At 43.0% G+C, this 17175-nt stretch overlaps 1 protein-coding gene across 1 annotated transcript; it reads left to right on the top strand.

The window, feature by feature from the left end:
- Positions 1 to 7807: 7807 nt before the first annotated feature.
- Positions 7808 to 14094, top strand: chmp6b (charged multivesicular body protein 6b). Its single transcript, XM_031743835.2, has 8 exons — positions 7808 to 8033; positions 8503 to 8612; positions 9399 to 9486; positions 9567 to 9653; positions 9739 to 9804; positions 9998 to 10078; positions 10189 to 10261; positions 12132 to 14094. The coding sequence occupies exons 1-8, from the start codon at positions 7971 to 7973 to the stop codon at positions 12179 to 12181; spliced, it is 618 nt and encodes a 205-aa protein (XP_031599695.1). The 5' UTR covers positions 7808 to 7970; the 3' UTR covers positions 12182 to 14094.
- The last annotated feature ends 3081 nt before the right edge of the window (positions 14095 to 17175 follow it).

A 17175-nucleotide genomic window follows, 5' to 3' on the forward strand; every position in this document is an offset into this window, starting at 1 on the left:
TCTTCATTCTCAACTATGCCCTATATTTTGACATTTTTTCGGCAGGAGCGTCCTTCCTGTTTGGTGATTTGAGACTCGAGTTTAGATTCTAGTAGTAGTAGACCGTAACTGCTTGAACCCATTCCTCCATGTCCAGAATATCGCCCTCTGCTTCCTCAAGTCTTGCATTGGTTTTGCACACTTGGGCCTCAACTTCTTCAGACTGCATGTTTTCTTTTCTGAAGTTCTTAAATTCTTTAACTTTTTTCACCCTTGTTCGCCCCCAGTTTAACTTTGTTGTCCTTTTCCATTTCGTCATTTTGCTAGCATTAGCCCCAGTGCTAGCCAAAATGTCTCCCTCATTGTTAACTTCACTTTCTTCAGTGTCCATCTCAGTCATAGTTTCAACTCGTTTCTTGTTTTTTGTCTTGCCGTGTTTGTCGTTCACCATAGCCCCATCCTAGTTAGTCACTTTTAGCTGTTTATCTTGGTAGTATTTCAAGTATTCAGGGGCTTTGACAAAAAAAAGACCCGGGAATGGTAGTCCTACGCAGCTACAGTTAAGCCCATAATTATTCATACCCCTGCCAAATATTGACTTAAAGTTACTTTTGTTCAATATGCAAGTTCTTTTTTGAGCAGAAATGACACAGGTGTCTCCCAAAGATAATAAGACGATGTACAAGAGGCATCATTGTGGAAAAAATATTTCTCAGGTTTTATTTATATTTTAGCAAAAGTATCATGTCCAGAATTATTCATACCCTTCTCAATAATCAATAGAAAAAAGCCTTTATGGCTATTACAGCAGCAATCAAACGCTTCCTATAATTGCAGACCAGCTTTTTGCATGTCTCCACAGGCATTTTGCCCATTCATCTTTAGCAATGAGCTCCAAATCTTTCAGGTTGGAGGGTCTTCTTGCCATCACCCTGATCTTTAGCTCCCTCCACAGATTCTCAATTGGATTCAAGTCAGGACTCTGGCTAGGCCACTGCAAAACGTTACTGGTGTTGTCTGCTAACCATTTCTTCACCACGTTTGCTGTATGTTTTGGGTCATTGTCGTGCTAAAATGTCCACTGGTTCCCAAGGCCAAGTTTTTCTGCAGACTGCCTGATGTTGTTGTTGAGAATCTTCATGTATTGCTCTTTTTCATGGTGGTGCTGTTTACTGTGATTAGGTTCCCTGGTCCATTGGCTAAAAACACCCCCAAAGCATTAGGTTCCCACCACCATGTTTGACAGTGGGGATGGTGTTCTTTGGGTTGAAGGCTTCTCCATTTTATGCCAAATGAAGGCAACATCATTGTGACCAAATAATTCAATTTTTGTTTCATCTGACCATAACACTGAAGACCAGAAACCTTCTTCTTTGTCCAGATGAGCATTTGCAAAGGCCAAATGAGCTTTTGCATGCCTTAGAAGTGCCTGGAGAAGTGGCGTTTTCCTTGGTCTGCATCTGTGGAACCCAACAGTGTCCGTTGGACTGTCTGCCTTGAGACATTGCCACCAGCAGAGCCCAGATTCACCAGAATGGCCTTGGTGGTGATCCTTGGATTCTTTTTCACCTCTCTCACTATTCTCCTGGCCAGCACAGGTTTCACTTTTGGCTTCCGACAACGTCCTCTGAGATTTTCCACAGTGCGGAACATCTTGTATTTTTTAATAATACTTTGCACTGTAGCCACTGGAACTTGAAAACATTTGGATATGGCCTTGTAGCCCATTCCTCACTTGTGAGCAGCCACAATGCACAGCTGCAGGTCCTCACTGAGTTCCTTTGTCTTAGCCATGAATGTCCACAGACCACCTGCAGAGAGCTGCTGTTTTTCACCTGTTGAGTTGATCAAAACAGCTATTTCCAATTAATCAGGGTAATTAGGATGCTTTAGAACAACTTTGACTATTTGGAATGGTATGGAACTTTGGATTTTCCCAGAGACTGTGACAGTTTGTAAAGGGTATGAATAATTCTGGACATGATACTTTTTGCTCAAATGTAAATAAAAGCTGAGAAATATTTTTTTTCCACAATGATGCGTCTTGTACATCATCTTATTATCTTTTGTGAGATGCCTGTGTCATTTCCAGTCAAAAAATAACTTGCTAGTTGAATAAAAGTAACTTTAAGTCAAAATTTGCCAGGGGTATGAATAATTATGGGCTTAACTGTACCTACATTGCGCGACTGGCAGTTCCTCAACTGTTGAGCATTTTCATTCAGCTTTTCAGCTTTTTTTTCACCACGTCTCATAATATGAGAAAATATAAAGTCATACGTACAGATACAATATCTCATTCAAAAACATGATGACTTACATGCAAGCTTAAGATTTCCAGTTCATCAAATACTAGTAAACGTGCCTTACCTTTAAATATAACCTTTCTTCTTCATCTCCTGTCCTGTCACATCTTTCTCCATCTATGAGTGAATTTCGCTTGCTTTGTTTTCTCTCCTTGTAAATACAGCAGGTGGAACTGCAGCTGGCATCACACTGTGTGACAATCTGCACACACAAACATGTTGTGTTTGGTGATTTTTGTTAAGCTGATAGATACATTGCAATTGAAATTACCCTTAAAAATATGTCACTTCCTTTATTCTCCACTCCTCTTTTGTAGTGCTAGCCAGATTAGCTAGATGCTGAAGTAACACAACTTAATGCTATGAAGAAAAAAACTAACCCCAAACAGAAAAAAACCAAACCAAACAAAAACAGACAGGCACACGTTAACCTTGACTATGGCACACCGTTTCTTCTGTTTTTATGCGACATCCCCTGCTAATTAATACACCAACAGGACTCAAGTCAATTAAATTTTATTTATATAGCGCCAAATCACAACAACAGTTGCCTCAAGGCGCTTTATATTGTAAGGTAGACCCTACAATACAATAATAGAAGGATTGCCTTTCATCTGTTACTGTTTAGGCTCAAATTGGTTTGATGTTTGAAGGCTTGTGAAATAACTCCCATCCATCCATCCATCTTCATCCGCTTTATCCGAGGCCGGGTCGCGGGGGCAGCAGCCTAAGCAGAGAAGCCCAGACCTCCCTCTCCCCAGCCACCTCCTCCAGCTTATCCGGGGGAACACCAAGGCGTTCCCAGGCCAGCCGAGAGATATAATCTCTCCAGCATGTCCTGGGTCTGCCCTGGGCCTCCTCCCGGTGGGACATGCCCGAACACCTCACCCAGGAGGCGCCCAGGAGGCATCCTTGTCAGATGCCCGAACCACCTCAACTGGCTCCTTTCGACGTGGAGGAGCAGCGGCTCTACTCTGAGCCCCTCCTGGATGGCCGAACTTCTCACCCTATCTCTAAGGGAGAGGCCAGCCACCCTTCGGGAGGAAGCTCATTTCTGCCGCTTGTATCCGCGATCTCGTTCTTTCGGTCACTACCCACAGCTCGTGGCCATAGGTGAGGGTAGGGACGTGGATCGACCGTAAATTGAGAGCTTCGCTTTTACACTCAGCTCCCTCTTCACCACGACGGACCGGTGCAGCGTCCGCATCACTGCAGCCGCAGCACCAATCCGTCTGTCGATCTCCGGCTCCCTTCTCCCATCACTCGCGAACAAGACCCCGAGATACTTGAACTCCTCCACTTGGGGCAGGAACTCATCCCCGACCCGGAGTGGGCACTCCACCCTTTCCGGCTGAGAACCATGGCCTCAGATTTGGAGGTGCTGATCCTCATTCCCGCTGCTTCACACTCGGCTGCGAACCGTTCCAGTCTTGAGCTGGAGGCCTTCACCTGATGAAGCCAACAGAACCACATCATCCGCAAAAAGCAGAGATGAGATTCTGAGGCCACCAAGTGAAAGCCCTCCGCCACTTGGCTGCGCCTAGAAATCCTGTCCATAAAATTATGAACAGAACCGGTGACAAAGGGCAGCCCTGGCGGAGCCCATCACCCACCGGAACGAGTCCGACTTATTGCCGGCAATGCGAACCAAACTCTTGCAACGGTTGTATAGGGATCGAATGGCCCGTAGCAATGGGCCAGACACCCCATACTCCCGCAACACCTCCCACAGGACACCCGAGGGACACGGTCGAATGCCTTCTCCAAGTCCACAAAACACATGTAGACTGGTTGGGCAAACTCCCATGCACCCTCAAGTATCCTCGAGAGGATAAAGAGCTGGTCCAGTGTTCCGCGACCAGGACGAAAACCGCATTGTTCCTCCTGTATCCGAGGTTCGACTAGCGGACGAACTCTCCTTTCCAGCACCCTGGCATAGACTTTCCCAGGAGGCTGAGGAGTGTGATCCCCTGTAGTTGGAACACACCCTCCGGTCTCCCTTCTTAAAGATGGGGACCACCACCCGGTCTGCCAGTCCAGGGTACTGCCCCTGATCTCCACGCAACATTGTAGAGGCGTGTCAACCAGGACAGCCCTACAACGTCCAGAGCCTTCAGGAACTCGGGCGGACCTCATCAACACCAGGGCTCTGCCACCAAGGAGTTGTTTAACTGCCTCAGTGACCTCGCCCGGAAATTGGCGGGTCATTCCCTCATCCCCAGACTCTGCTTCCCCTCGGAAGACGTGTCAGTGGGATTAAGGAGGTCCTCAGTATTCCTTCCACCGCCTGACAATTTTCTCAGTCGGCGTCAGCAGCGCTCCGCCAGCACTATACACAGTGCAGGCAGAGCACCGCTTTCCCCTCCTGAGACGCCTGACGGTTTGCCAGAATCTCTTGAGGCAGTCCGAAAGTCTTTTTCCATGGCCTCTCCGAACTCCTCCCACACCCGAGTTTTTGCTTCAGCCACTGCCCGAGCCGCATTCCGCTTGGCCTGTCGATACCTGTCGGCTGCTTCCGGAGTCCCACAGGCTAACCAAGCCCGATAGGACTCCTTCTTCAGCCTGGTGGCTCCCTTCACCTCTGGTGTCCACCATTTGGTTCGGGGTTACCACCACGGCAGGCACCAACCACCTTGTGGCGCAGCTCACTGCAGCAGCCCGGCAATGGAGACGCTGAACATGGTCCATTCGGACTCAATGTCCCCAGTCTCCCTCGGAATGCTGTTGAAGCTCTGCCGGAGGTGTGCGTTGAAGATCTCACGGACTGGGGCCTCTGCTAGACGTTCCCAGCACACCCTCACTACACGCTTTAGGTGCACCGGGTCTGTCCAGCGTCCTCCCGCCATCTGATCCAACTCACCACCAGGTGGTGATCAGTTGACAGCTCAGCCCCTCTCTTTACCCGAGTGTCCAGAACATATGGTCGCAGGTCTGGTGATACGATTACAAAATCGATCATCGACCTGCGGCCTAGAGCATCCTGGTGCCATGTGCACTTATGGACACTCTTATGTTCGAACAAGGTGTTCGTTATGGCCAAACTGTGATTTGCACAGAAGTCCAATAACAAAACACCACTCGGATTCAGATCAGGGAGGCCGTTCCTCCCAATCACGCCCCTCCAGGTCTCGCTGTTGTTACCCACGTGAGCATTGAAGTCTCCCAGCAGGACAACAGAGTCTCCAGATGGGGCACCTTCCAGCACCCCCCAGGGACTCTAAGAAGGCTGGGTACTCTGAACTGCCACTCGGCGCGTGGCGCAGATGACAGTCAGGACCCGTTCCCGACCCTAAGGCACAGGGAACAAACCCTCTCATCCACCGGGAAAAACCCCAACGTACCGGCAGCAAGCCGAGGGGATATTAGAATACCCACCCCAGCCCGCCGCCTCTCACCAGGGGCAACTCCAGACTGAGACAGAGTCCAGCCCCTCTCCAGGAGACTGGAGAGGGGCTCCCCTCAAATATAATCTAAAAGCAACCAGTCTGTTTTGAAAATAATCTGTTCTGAAAATATAAGAAGTAGAAAGTACAGATATTTGTGATAAAATTTAGGGAGTGAACTCAAGTACACTACTCAAGTACACATACCCGAAAACTCGACTTAAGTACAGTAATGATATCTCCAAAAGTTCTATTGACTCTGATTCTATTCATCTGGAAGTAGTGTTTTGTGGGAGAAACGTTTCGTCACTCATCCAAGTGACTTCTTCAGTCTCAGCTGACTGCAGGTTTCCCCAATCTTATAAACAGTACATTTGCATAATGACTGAAACCAGCCCAGTGAAGGAACAGTGGGCTGGGAGGTCAGCCCATCGGGTCTCTGTGGCTTTTAAACCCCAAAACATGCTGCGCCAAAAATTGGTCCACCCCAAGGATCGGGTCCCCCGACACAAACAGAGTGACATAGTGTACGCTGTTAAGTGCCAGGAAGATTGCCAGGATTTATACATCAGGGAAACCAAACAACCTCTGGCGAAGCTGATGGCACAACACAGAAGAGCAACCTCGTCAGGCCAGGACTCTGCAGTCTATTTACACCTACAGGCCAGTGGACACTCTTTCAATGATGAGGATGTACACATCCTGGAGAGGGAGGAACGCTGGTTTGAGCGCGGAGTCAAGGAGGCCATTTACGTGAAAAGGGAAAGACCATCTCTGAATCGAGGAGGGGGCCTAAGGGTACATCTGTCACCATCTTACAATGCTGTGATTGCAGCCATTCCCCAACTCTCTGTGAATGGGACTCATGGCCATTGATCAGTGTTCTTTGATCAGTGGGTTTTGGTCAGTGATTGTTGATCAATGGTCATGAGAATTTGCATAATTAAGATTAAGGAACTGACCTCCCAGCCCATTGTTCTTTCACTGGGCTGGTTCAGTCATTATGTAAATGTACTGTTTATAAGACTGGGGAAACATGCAGTCAGCTGAGGCTGAAGAAGTCACCTGGATGAGTGACAAAACGTTTCTCCCACAAAACGCTACGTCCAGATGAACAGAATCAACTTTTGGAGATTTACTTACCTGGATGATTGAGCATGCATCAAGATGATACTGTAATGATGTATTTGTATTTCATTACACCCCACCTCTGAAAACAACAGAAAAAAATTCACTTACCTTCAGAATTTAAGATATATCCTTTGTTTGTTTTTTTAATCACCTCTTATGTCTCTGTACCTTGTTTCTATTCACCTTGTGGGTTTTTTCCACGTGTGTGTATATGGTTTTTTTTTCTTTGTAAATCACGTGTGCTTGTGTCTTGTTCCTTTTTTTCAGTGTATTACTCCCAAACCCTGATTTGATCCATGAATGCGACATATTTTCTGCACTCTGTACTCAAACTTTCACACCTAGTTTAAAAAAAAAGTAAACTTTTAAATAGCTCGTGACTGAATGTTTGGACTTAGAATAAATCAGGAAGATGTTAGACTGAAAACATAATTATTAAAATGTGAGTTTGAATTATTAATAATTAATGTGAGTGTAACAGTGGGTGCTAGATCTGTGCTAGAAATATTTGTTTGAGAACGGCACAATCATCTAGAATTAATTTGCTTTTTTTTTCATTTTCATTAGGAAACTTTTTAAATCATGAAGATTAAATTAAATCCAAACTTTTGTGAAACAAAACAAAACAAAACAAAACAAAAAACACACAAATCTAACACACTCCAAATACTCAATCTGTGGAAGTTTTTGGATGTTAATTAATTATAACATCCAAATTTCTAATCCTTTATCACAGGTTACTTTGACTTTTTGTATTGTCACTCTACTTTGAAAGTCCACACCGGAAGTTTTGTATGTTCACCCTGCAGTTTCTGTGTCTGACCACTGGAGGGCAGTGGAAACTGGTAGCTCTCTTTATTTTAAACTGTGTTTAAGATTACTCGGCTCTACACTCGAAACAGCTGTGATTTTAAAGTATTTTCATGTTAAATAACGGCAGGTCTGTCATACGTTTGCTTTAAATGGGTTCTTTAACCAAATGTCATACCAGAAATATCTGTCCCGGCCGGGACACCGTCCTTCCTGGTGTGGGTGTGGACACAGATGACTACACAAATAATGGAGGAGAAGCTTCAGAAGTCTGTCTCTTGAATTTAGTTGTACATTTAAGTAGTTTGCCCTCCTTTTTTTGCTTTTTGGTTGAGACTTTTAGCTGGCATGCTGTGCCAGGATGGGAAATCTTTTTGGAAAAAAGAAACAAACCCGAGTGACAGAACAAGACAAAGCGATTTTGGTAAGTGTCACACAGCTAGCTGAAGTGTTAGCCTGGAATTCTGTGATGTAAAACAGAGCGAGCTATTGTGTGCTAATTTAACAACTTCGGTTATCGAGTAGCCCCCAGCGATATTTTATGAAGCAAAACCTCAAAATGTTATCATTATTCAGGGTCTATTCTTCTGTCTTAATGCACTTAACCCTTTAATCGTCCTCGACTCGTTCTTTAAAGTGTCCTTTAAGCAAACACTATAAGTCATTCAAATTCTAACACAGTAGTTTACTTATTTTTCTATGCCGATATTACTGGAGGACCTTAACGTAAGTGCAGCCAGTAATAATCAGATTATAGCTGCTGTAGTTTGTGCAGACTGCTACTATTTCTAAACCTGGATCAACAAGAAGTTGGTATGGGTGAATTAGTTTGACGCTTATCTGAGTGCAGTGCAGGTGTATGGTTTGTTCATGTCTCTATTTCCTCATTTCAGCAACTCAAACAGCAAAGAGATAAGCTCAGGCAGTATCAAAAGAAGATCAATGTGCAGCTGGAGAAGGAGAGGCTTCTGGCCAAACAGCTGCTGAAGGATGGCAAAAAAGAGTGAGTACAGTGTAATCAATGAAACCATAGTAATGATTGAAAGCAGAGTAAAGGCATATAAGCTCTCAGCACGAAATATATAAATACTGCACAATAGGGAGCTTAATACTCAGGACAGGACAATTTTCTTCAAATTAAAATGAAGAAAAATAAGGTTTGGAAATCTGCAATTCTGAAATGTTGTTTTAATTAATGTCTCAAAAGCTGGAGAAGGCTATGTCAGAAACTCTGAAATGCATTATTTTGGTAGCTAGGCCTGCATTATTTCAGGCAGAATCCTTAAAAAATAATAAATAGTGAAAAACACAAATCAAGCTGATGTCTTCAGTTGTTTTGCTTCTCTGACCAGCTGTTAAGAATCCCAAAAATATTTCCTTTCACTGTCACCAAATTCAGTTTAACAGAGGGGCTGCACTGGATGAAAATCACATTCTCTCGGATCTTCTTCAATCAACCTTCCTTTTGTTTTCTCTGGGTTATCTACTGCAGCTCACTGTGAGCACATGTACAGTGTTGGTACATGTGCTCACGATGCTTGGACAGAGAATCAGAAACTAAACATAAAACTAAACGTAAATCCAAAGCCAGTTAATAGTGGCAAGAAAGAAAATGGGATGGGAAAGAAGAGAGTTTTTTAAGACGGCGACTGTTACAAAAAGAATTTGGGAAGATGAGACATTTTGTGCAGCGCTGATTATTTTTTTTAGGCAATGTGTCTAGAAATTGTCAATCATCTCTTACATTTCTCCCTCCTTACTACAAGCTTTAATTTGTTTTTTTGAACAGGAAAGCTCTCCTCTTGCTGAAGAAGAAACGCTATCAAGATCAACTCTTGGACAAGACAGAGAACCAGATAAGCAACCTGGAGCATATGGTGAGCGATTGGCGAACTGCACTGACACTCAGCAGCATTTAGGTGATGCTCACAGCTCCTCCCTGTGCTCCTCATTTCAGGTTCAAGACCTGGAGTTCGCCCAGATCGAAAGGAAAGTCATCGATGGACTGAAAGTTGGAAATGAATGCCTGAAGAAAATGCATGAGGTAGGTGATGACATGTGGCCTGCAGATGCTTTTAAAATTCATCACCTTTTATTCATGAGCCGTTATCAACTCTTTTTCACTGCAGGTGATGTCAATTGAAGAAGTAGAACGGATTATGGATGAAACTCAAGATGCCATTGAGTACCAAAGGGTAGGTCCTTTCAGCTGGTAATCAGTTTCATTTATTTCTTTAGCCTCTTTTGACTTCATTCTGCAAGTAGATGTCGAGAGAGTGAAAATTTAAAAGGATTTCTCCAGTCTCTGTAGATTAAATTTCACAGATGTAAAATTGGGTTCGTATCCACAGTCATTTCACTTTTTAAAAACTTGTCGTCTCTCTGCAGCAAATTGACGACATGCTGGCCGGCTCCTTATCTCAGGAGGATGAAGATGCTGTGCTGGCTGAACTGGAGGCAATAACTCAGGTTAGTTTAATCGGCTTTAAAAAATAAAAATAAAAATTTAGCAAGCATTTTAGCATGCTCTTCATTTTGATTCTGAGTTCTGACCTGTTGGATTTTGAACTTTCTCTCAGGGAGATGTCGAGCTTCCTGAGGTCCCTTCAGACAAACTGCCCGAAGTTCCAGAGGCCTCGGAGGAGCAACCAGGTTTGTTGTCTCATGTTTTTCACATTCCTGTTCAAAAAGCAAAAGCAAAACTGACTAAAGTTCCAACCAGAAGTCTTTCATTATCCATTGATAACTCTGTTTTTATTTTGTTGTACTAATGTAAGATGACCTTGAGAGTCTTTAAAGGCACCTATTAATAAAATATATTATTATTATTATTACTGATGACTTTTAGAATATGTGCATGACACTTAATAGAAAAATCCCACAGCCCGCCTCCCATCGTGTTTCATATTGCAGAGGCTGTGATGAAACCTCAGTAATATTATCTTCTTTCCATGACTGTAAACACTTCACCACCAAAAAGTAATTTTAGAGGAGTCAGTAAATAGAAAGCTTTTATTAAAAGGCTGTGCTGAGTCACCGTGGGCCCCGGTGACCTTATCACTCTGTCTAAAACTAAAACACTGCAGTGTGATGAAGCTTAAATCTCGCTGCTGTCTCACGTCTTTAAAAAGGTCTTTAATGAGGTGTCTTCTTGTCACGTTGGTGCTTTATTAGATGCTTAAATGCAAAGCTCAGAAGAGAGAGATCCTCAGAAAGTGAGGTTATTACACCTATTAGCATCAAGTTTTTATTAATATAAATGGCAAAAACCTGCCCTGCAGCTGTTTGCAGCCACTACTTGCAGATTTTTGTGTTGATCATTGTTCTTTCGCTGCTGAATCAAAACATCTGGAAAGATTCCCGTCTCTTTGCCATCTTTGTGATCTTTGACTCTCAGTTAATGGTGAGGAATGGTAGAGGCACACCTGATAGGAAGTAAAAGGCTGTCAATTGTTGAAGCTTAAACACTCTGGTGACCGTTAAAATGTGCGTGTAACATGCATATAAGCGTGAAAACATTTATATTGGATTTACGTGCCTAAAAATGACCTACATACATGCACTTTCTATACACATAAAAGGTAAAAGTACTTTTTATTTGAAGTAAATGTTTTAATCAATCCGAGTATATATGTGAAGAATCTTGGTAGCCTTGTTAGTTCATAGGCAGAGTTTCTTCAAGATTACATACTCTATGGTCACTGTAGCACGATTAGTACTCAGTAGATACTTTATACATGTACATGTATAATCTGTATTAGGCCTGGTCAGTGACACCTAACATCTGGTCGCTACAGAGAAGTTTGTAATTCTTTAACTGGTTGACAAGAAGCCATAAGGGGGTTTTGGTTTTTGGGGCAGCACCGTGTGCTTCTTTGTATCCAGTTTCACTCTACCGACGGCAAATGTCCAGCAAATGCTCGTCAACCATTCAGAAAATACAAATTTTTCCTTAGCAACAACTGGTTGCGTAAGAAGAAAAAAAAGAAAAAAAGCAACAAGTGGTTGCCATATGTTCGTTGACCCGTCTCTAGGCCTCTGTGGCTGAAACCTCAGTTTTATTTCTGCATTGTTGGGTCTGTGAGCTTTCTGCACTTGATCTGTGATCTCACAGCAGGTCCAGGTTGTGTGTTTTATGTTATTGGACAAGATGAAGGTGATGTTGTGTCTGCTGTCAGGTCAGGCTTCAAGAAAAATGAACTTGGGTTTTATTTTTGCATAAAAATGAGTTCAGTGCAGTGAGATAAAAAAAAAAAAACAATACAGAATAAAACAATTTTGGTAAGTAAAGTTCAATAAAATAAACTAGTCTCAGCAGAGGAAAAAGTTTGCAGCATAAAATAATACATTGGTTAACAAAACTTACAAAACTTCAGGAAGATAACTGGTGTACATGGTATGCAAACAATAGCAAGCACTAAAGCATACTAAAATGCTGTAACATTACCTATAAAAGATTTAGCATGTCACGACTCTGCGGTCCCTCACCCTGCTTCTTTCTCTCTGAATCTCTTTGTTTCAGAGCGGGAGCGTCCCAAGAAGAAACCGGAGCGAGAGGCGCTTGCTTTGTAGGAGCACGACTGAGGACCTTCAGCCGACAGCAGCTGGCTGCTCAAAGACCCAAAGACGGCAGCCAGTCTCAGATAACCGGGCCTCCTCCACCCCATCCAGTGGCTGCTTCTCCTCATGGGCTGCAGGTTCACACGTGAAGTGAGTCAGGACCGGTTCACTGCAGTCACAAATGCTGATTTGAACCATGAAGACCTGTGAGATCAGATAATCGTGCCTAACCTTTGTTTGATTAGTTCTCTGTGTTTACCATCAGTCATTTGACAGACAATGACCTAAAGCTATGTATATATGTCATTTTAATTCCTCCCTCTAAATTTCTTCACCTGATGGGTAATGTTTTTAAAGAGCCAGTTCACCCAAATTACAGAAACACACATTTACCTCAGTGCATCCAGTTCTGTGCTGCCATGCTTTTTTTGCTTTACAGCTGCAGTAAATCCAGCTGAGATTAAATTGCTTTTTTCCTGCTATAGAATTTATATATGTTCTGTCGTTTGTCCTGTGAGGGAGGGGTTAAAATGCAGAAGAGACGTTATGATGGTGCTGTGATCTGGCGATCTGATCCACCTTCCTGTCATCGTGTTTGCCCTCTGTGTGCTCACCAGTAACTGATACCTGTACAGCCTGAGCAAGTTGGAGTAAATGGAGTAAATGGTCTACCCTTATGACCTAAACACATAAAACAAAGTGGCGGAGGAGTTAATTTCCAACTTTCACCATGAACAGAGCCTCCTTCACATATGGCATCACATTATTTACCCTAACATTTGCCTGGCTCTTTACTTTCTTTGATATATATATCGTTCTACTAATGCACTCAGCCTGTTTTTATCTGTGTAAAATCTCCCACTCGGCCTCCCTGCAACAAACGCACACAGCTGGTGAAACAAAAACTTGAGGAAAGCAAAACAAGCATCTCTGCAAACATACAGTTACATAAACTTAAACTCACACCATCTGACAGAAACACCCTGCTCCTGTTTTCTCTCATTTTCAGATGATGGATCAGTGATCAGTGAATGTAATAATAGAGAAACAAGCCTGGGAAGCTATTGCCAACAGCTCTGACCATCACTGGTCTCTGACAAGTTCACATAGAGACATTTTTCTCCCATCTAATAACTTATTTGTGATTGCAAAAAGGGATGATTAGATCTAATTTCTGCTAGTTTTTAAAAATCTTTGCTTATAAAACATTTAGCAACAGGATCGAGGGGTAAGTTGTTTTTCTTGTGATTTGAGTGAACTGATCCTTTAAAGCAGGTATAACAGAAACATAACATTTTCTCTGTCTTTGGTGTCTTTCTCTTACCGTAAAGGCCTTCTCTTTGCCTGGCTTTGCTTTCTGAGTTACTCAACCCACCCTAAAGTACCCCCCAAAAAATACAAAACAAAGAAAACTATTTGCATCAGTTTTACAGAATATTCTCTCAGTCTGACCCCTTTTCAAGCAGCTTAACTAATCTAATTCCTTGCTCCCCTTGTGGATTAGTTCAGTGTCATTGGAGAAAGGGCTAATCATATCGTCTGTGGGCTTACCTCTGACGCCCAGACAACAGCTGGTAATCTCTTCAAGGTAATAACTTGACAGAACCTGGGGCTTTACCCATCAAGTATTATCAAAACTAATTATTTCAGTGTGTGCGTATGATGCTTTAGATTTTCTTACATATTCATTTTAAAGTGGAGCAAGAAGGGTGGCCTAGATCCAGAAGGCTTAAAGCTTGTGCATCTTTGAAGATCCAGCTAACTAATCTGTAAATCAGTTAATCTCACAGACAGAAACACTGATGACTAATACTGACAGGCTGTGATTCGTCAGTCCTGCTGCAAACTGCTTGTCTTAAAATGGCCTCAGAAATTGTACCTCTATATATTCTTTTTACAATAAAAGTGTTTTTTTTTTTTTTTTTTTATTGTCGTTCGTTGTCTCACTGCCTGTAAATCACTGTTCAGATTGTTATTCAGTGAGTGAACACAAGGTGGCAGCAGAGTTTTTAAGCTGCTGGTCTCCATGCTCCAGTTTTCTCTTTCCTCACTTCACAACTGACCGAGGCAGGTGGTCTCTACATGTTTGGAAAAAAAATGGGAGTCCTTCTCTCCACTATCTCCAAGTGCTTCTTATGAGGGATTCTTTGATCACTGAGCTTCGGTCTCTAATTACATAAGGACCTTGAGATGACTGTTTTGAACTGGTGCTAGGTAAATAAAACCGAATTAGGTACACAGTTTACTGTGGGGCTTCCCTCTCATATCCAGATGAAAGTTATCTTGTAGCTAAAATGTAATATTTTCGACCACCTTATTTTTCTAAATATATACCAATCAGGGATAGCATTATGTTGGTCCCCTATTTGCTCCCAAAACAGCCCTAACCTGTCAAGGCATGGACTTAACTAGATACCTGAAGGTGTGCTGGGGTCCAGCACATCCCAGAGATGCCCAATTGGATTAAAGTCTGGGAAATATGGAGGTCAAGTCAACACCTCAAACTTGTTGTGCTCCTCAAACCATTCCTGAACCAGTTTTTTGTGGCAAGTTGGATTATCATGCTGAAAGAGGCCATCAGGGAATTCTGTTCCTCTGAAAGAAGGTACATGGTGGGGCGATCGTGGCTCAAGAGTTGGGAGTTCGCCTTGTAATCGGAAGGTTGCTGGTTCGAGCCCCAGCTTAGACAGTCTCGGTCGTTGTGTCCTTGGGCAAGACACTTCACCCGTTGCCTACTGGTGGTGGTCAGAGGGCCCGGTGGCGCCAGTGTCCAGCAGCCTCGCCTCTGTCAGTGCCAGGGTGGCTGTGGCTACAATGCAGCTTGCCACACACCTGTGTGAATGGGTGGATGACTGGTAAATGGTAAAGCGCTATACAAATAAAGGCCATTTTCAACCATGCTTAGGTAGAAGTAGCATCTCAAGGTTTCCCAGCAGAACATTGCCCAAAAGAATCACATTGCCTCCACCGACTTGTCTTCTTTCCATGGTGAAATGCTGGTGCCAGGTTTTCCCCAGGTCAGCAATATCCATGCACCTAGCCATCCATGTGATGTGAAAGAAAATGCGATTCACCAAATGAGGTCACCTTCTTGCACTAGTCTGTGGTCCAGTTCATGTTTGCGTGCACATTGTTGGTGCTTTTAGCAGTGGACAGGGGTCAGCACAGGCAGCCGGACTGGTCTGCAGCTCTGCATCCCCATACACAGCAAACTGTGATTCACTGTGCACTATGACACCTTTCTGTCAGAACCAGCATGAAGTCTTTCAGGAATTTGAGTAGATCCATGTGTTGGATTGGACCATATGGGCCAGCTTTCATTCCCCATGTGCCTTCTGTTCCTTCCTTCGACCACTGTTGATAGAGGAACACTCTACTGGAGATGTCCTGACCCTGAGGAGAAAATGTTAACTTGCTCCTTTATATAATCCCTCCCCCAATGGATATCCATCTGTGAATACTGACAGGTATTCACTTCACCTGTTTCCAACCTGTTTCCCACATAATGCTATCCCTTTAATTTCATCAGAGTAGGAGGCACAAGTTTAATGATCTGTGTTATTATAAATCTCAATGAATGGTCTGTTTTATCATTTGCAACCTGATTTGTCATATTTTTGAATCAATATTAAAGATTAAAGGCCTTTGAACTCTTAATATTAGAAAAACAAAGAAAAAAAAACACGTAATGAATCTGTTAAAACCTTCCCCATTCTGTGGCTTCTAGCATGTATGACTCAGATGAAAAGTACAGGCACACCATGACCTTGCTCTGCTATTGTTCTGAAGGTGATTGAAGCTCATTGAGCTAAGGACAAAGCATCAGATAGATAGGGAGACATTAAATGTTCCCATATCTAACCTTGAACCATTCTCTCCGACAAAGCCGATGTATTGACGAGTCTGAAATAGCCTGAATTGCCTTTGTCCACTTCACACTGGGTTTTTTTGTTTTTGTTTTTTTTGAATGGACTGAATCCATTCTGACTGTGCACTACAAGCCTTTTCGGAGGTGTGTGGGAGTGGGCGGTGCACAGACTGAATGTCAGAGCGCCGCGCTTGCTGATGAATCACAGACGTGGATCTAAAGCTGAGAGAAAAAGCCTGAGAGGACGATGAGTAGGCTTCACATGAAATGCTGCTGAATAAATGCTTCAGGTATGTAGGTGTGTATGTGTATCCTGCCCACCCGGAGTCTTGCCTACCTGATTACACCCCCACTGTACTGAATATACACACATGCAGAACTTTACTGAAGTGAAATGTCATTTTCAACAAGTTTATTTAAAGGCCCCAGTACTAAAGGATAATTTTAAGTACTTTGTTTCCAAATTCTGACTAGTCACTTAATTTTTACACTATTTCCTGTGTTCCCCTTTCAGTTGCCTTTCACTTCCTATCATCTCTCCATTTTTGGCTGTCTAATAAAAGGATGAAAAGCCCCCAGCTTTATGAATAAAATGTCTCTAAATCACTAATTAGCTCACTAAAATGTTTTAAATACTTAAAATGTACAAAAATACATTGGAAAAGCATTCCTTCTGGGCTGTTGCTTTCAGGTATGCTGATTGAAGCCACATGGATACAGCTTCATATCATAAGCCATGGATATACCACTGTGAATGTCATCACAGTCCAATCTTAGCTTTTTTGAAACCAGAGGTCATGAAAATGAGGTAAATCTGTCTTATATCTGTAAACTGTCACTGCATGCTCATGCAGTAACAGGTCATCTGTTATAAGGTGAGCCCACCCTAATTTGTTCCCTGTTTTATTTACCTTTTTGACACTGATAGAGACCATAGCTGACATATAAAGATCATGCCGTGTAAAAAAAATAATAAGTGACTGAGAACATAAATTTGTCTGGAAAATCGTCAGCCTGTAAATTCATGAGATCAAAGACCAAAGGAGCCAACGACTGTTTACCCGTAGACTTCCATACAATCAGGCCTCCCATTTGCAACCAGATGTGTTGCTCCTGAAGCGAGATCGATCAACTGCAG

Source organism: Oreochromis aureus, linkage group 8, assembly GCF_013358895.1.
Source record: "Oreochromis aureus strain Israel breed Guangdong linkage group 8, ZZ_aureus, whole genome shotgun sequence".
Taxonomy (NCBI): domain Eukaryota; kingdom Metazoa; phylum Chordata; class Actinopteri; order Cichliformes; family Cichlidae; genus Oreochromis; species Oreochromis aureus.

Coding starts and splice junctions, on each gene's coding strand:
- chmp6b (XM_031743835.2), top strand. CDS start 7,971: ATGGGAAATCTTTTTGGAAAAAAGAAACAAACCCGAGTGACAGAACAA. Junction 9,487..9,566: donor TAAGCAACCTGGAGCATATG/GTGAGCGATTGG, acceptor TCCTCATTTCAG/GTTCAAGACCTGGAGTTCGC. Junction 10,262..12,131: donor GGCCTCGGAGGAGCAACCAG/GTTTGTTGTCTC, acceptor TCTTTGTTTCAG/AGCGGGAGCGTCCCAAGAAG.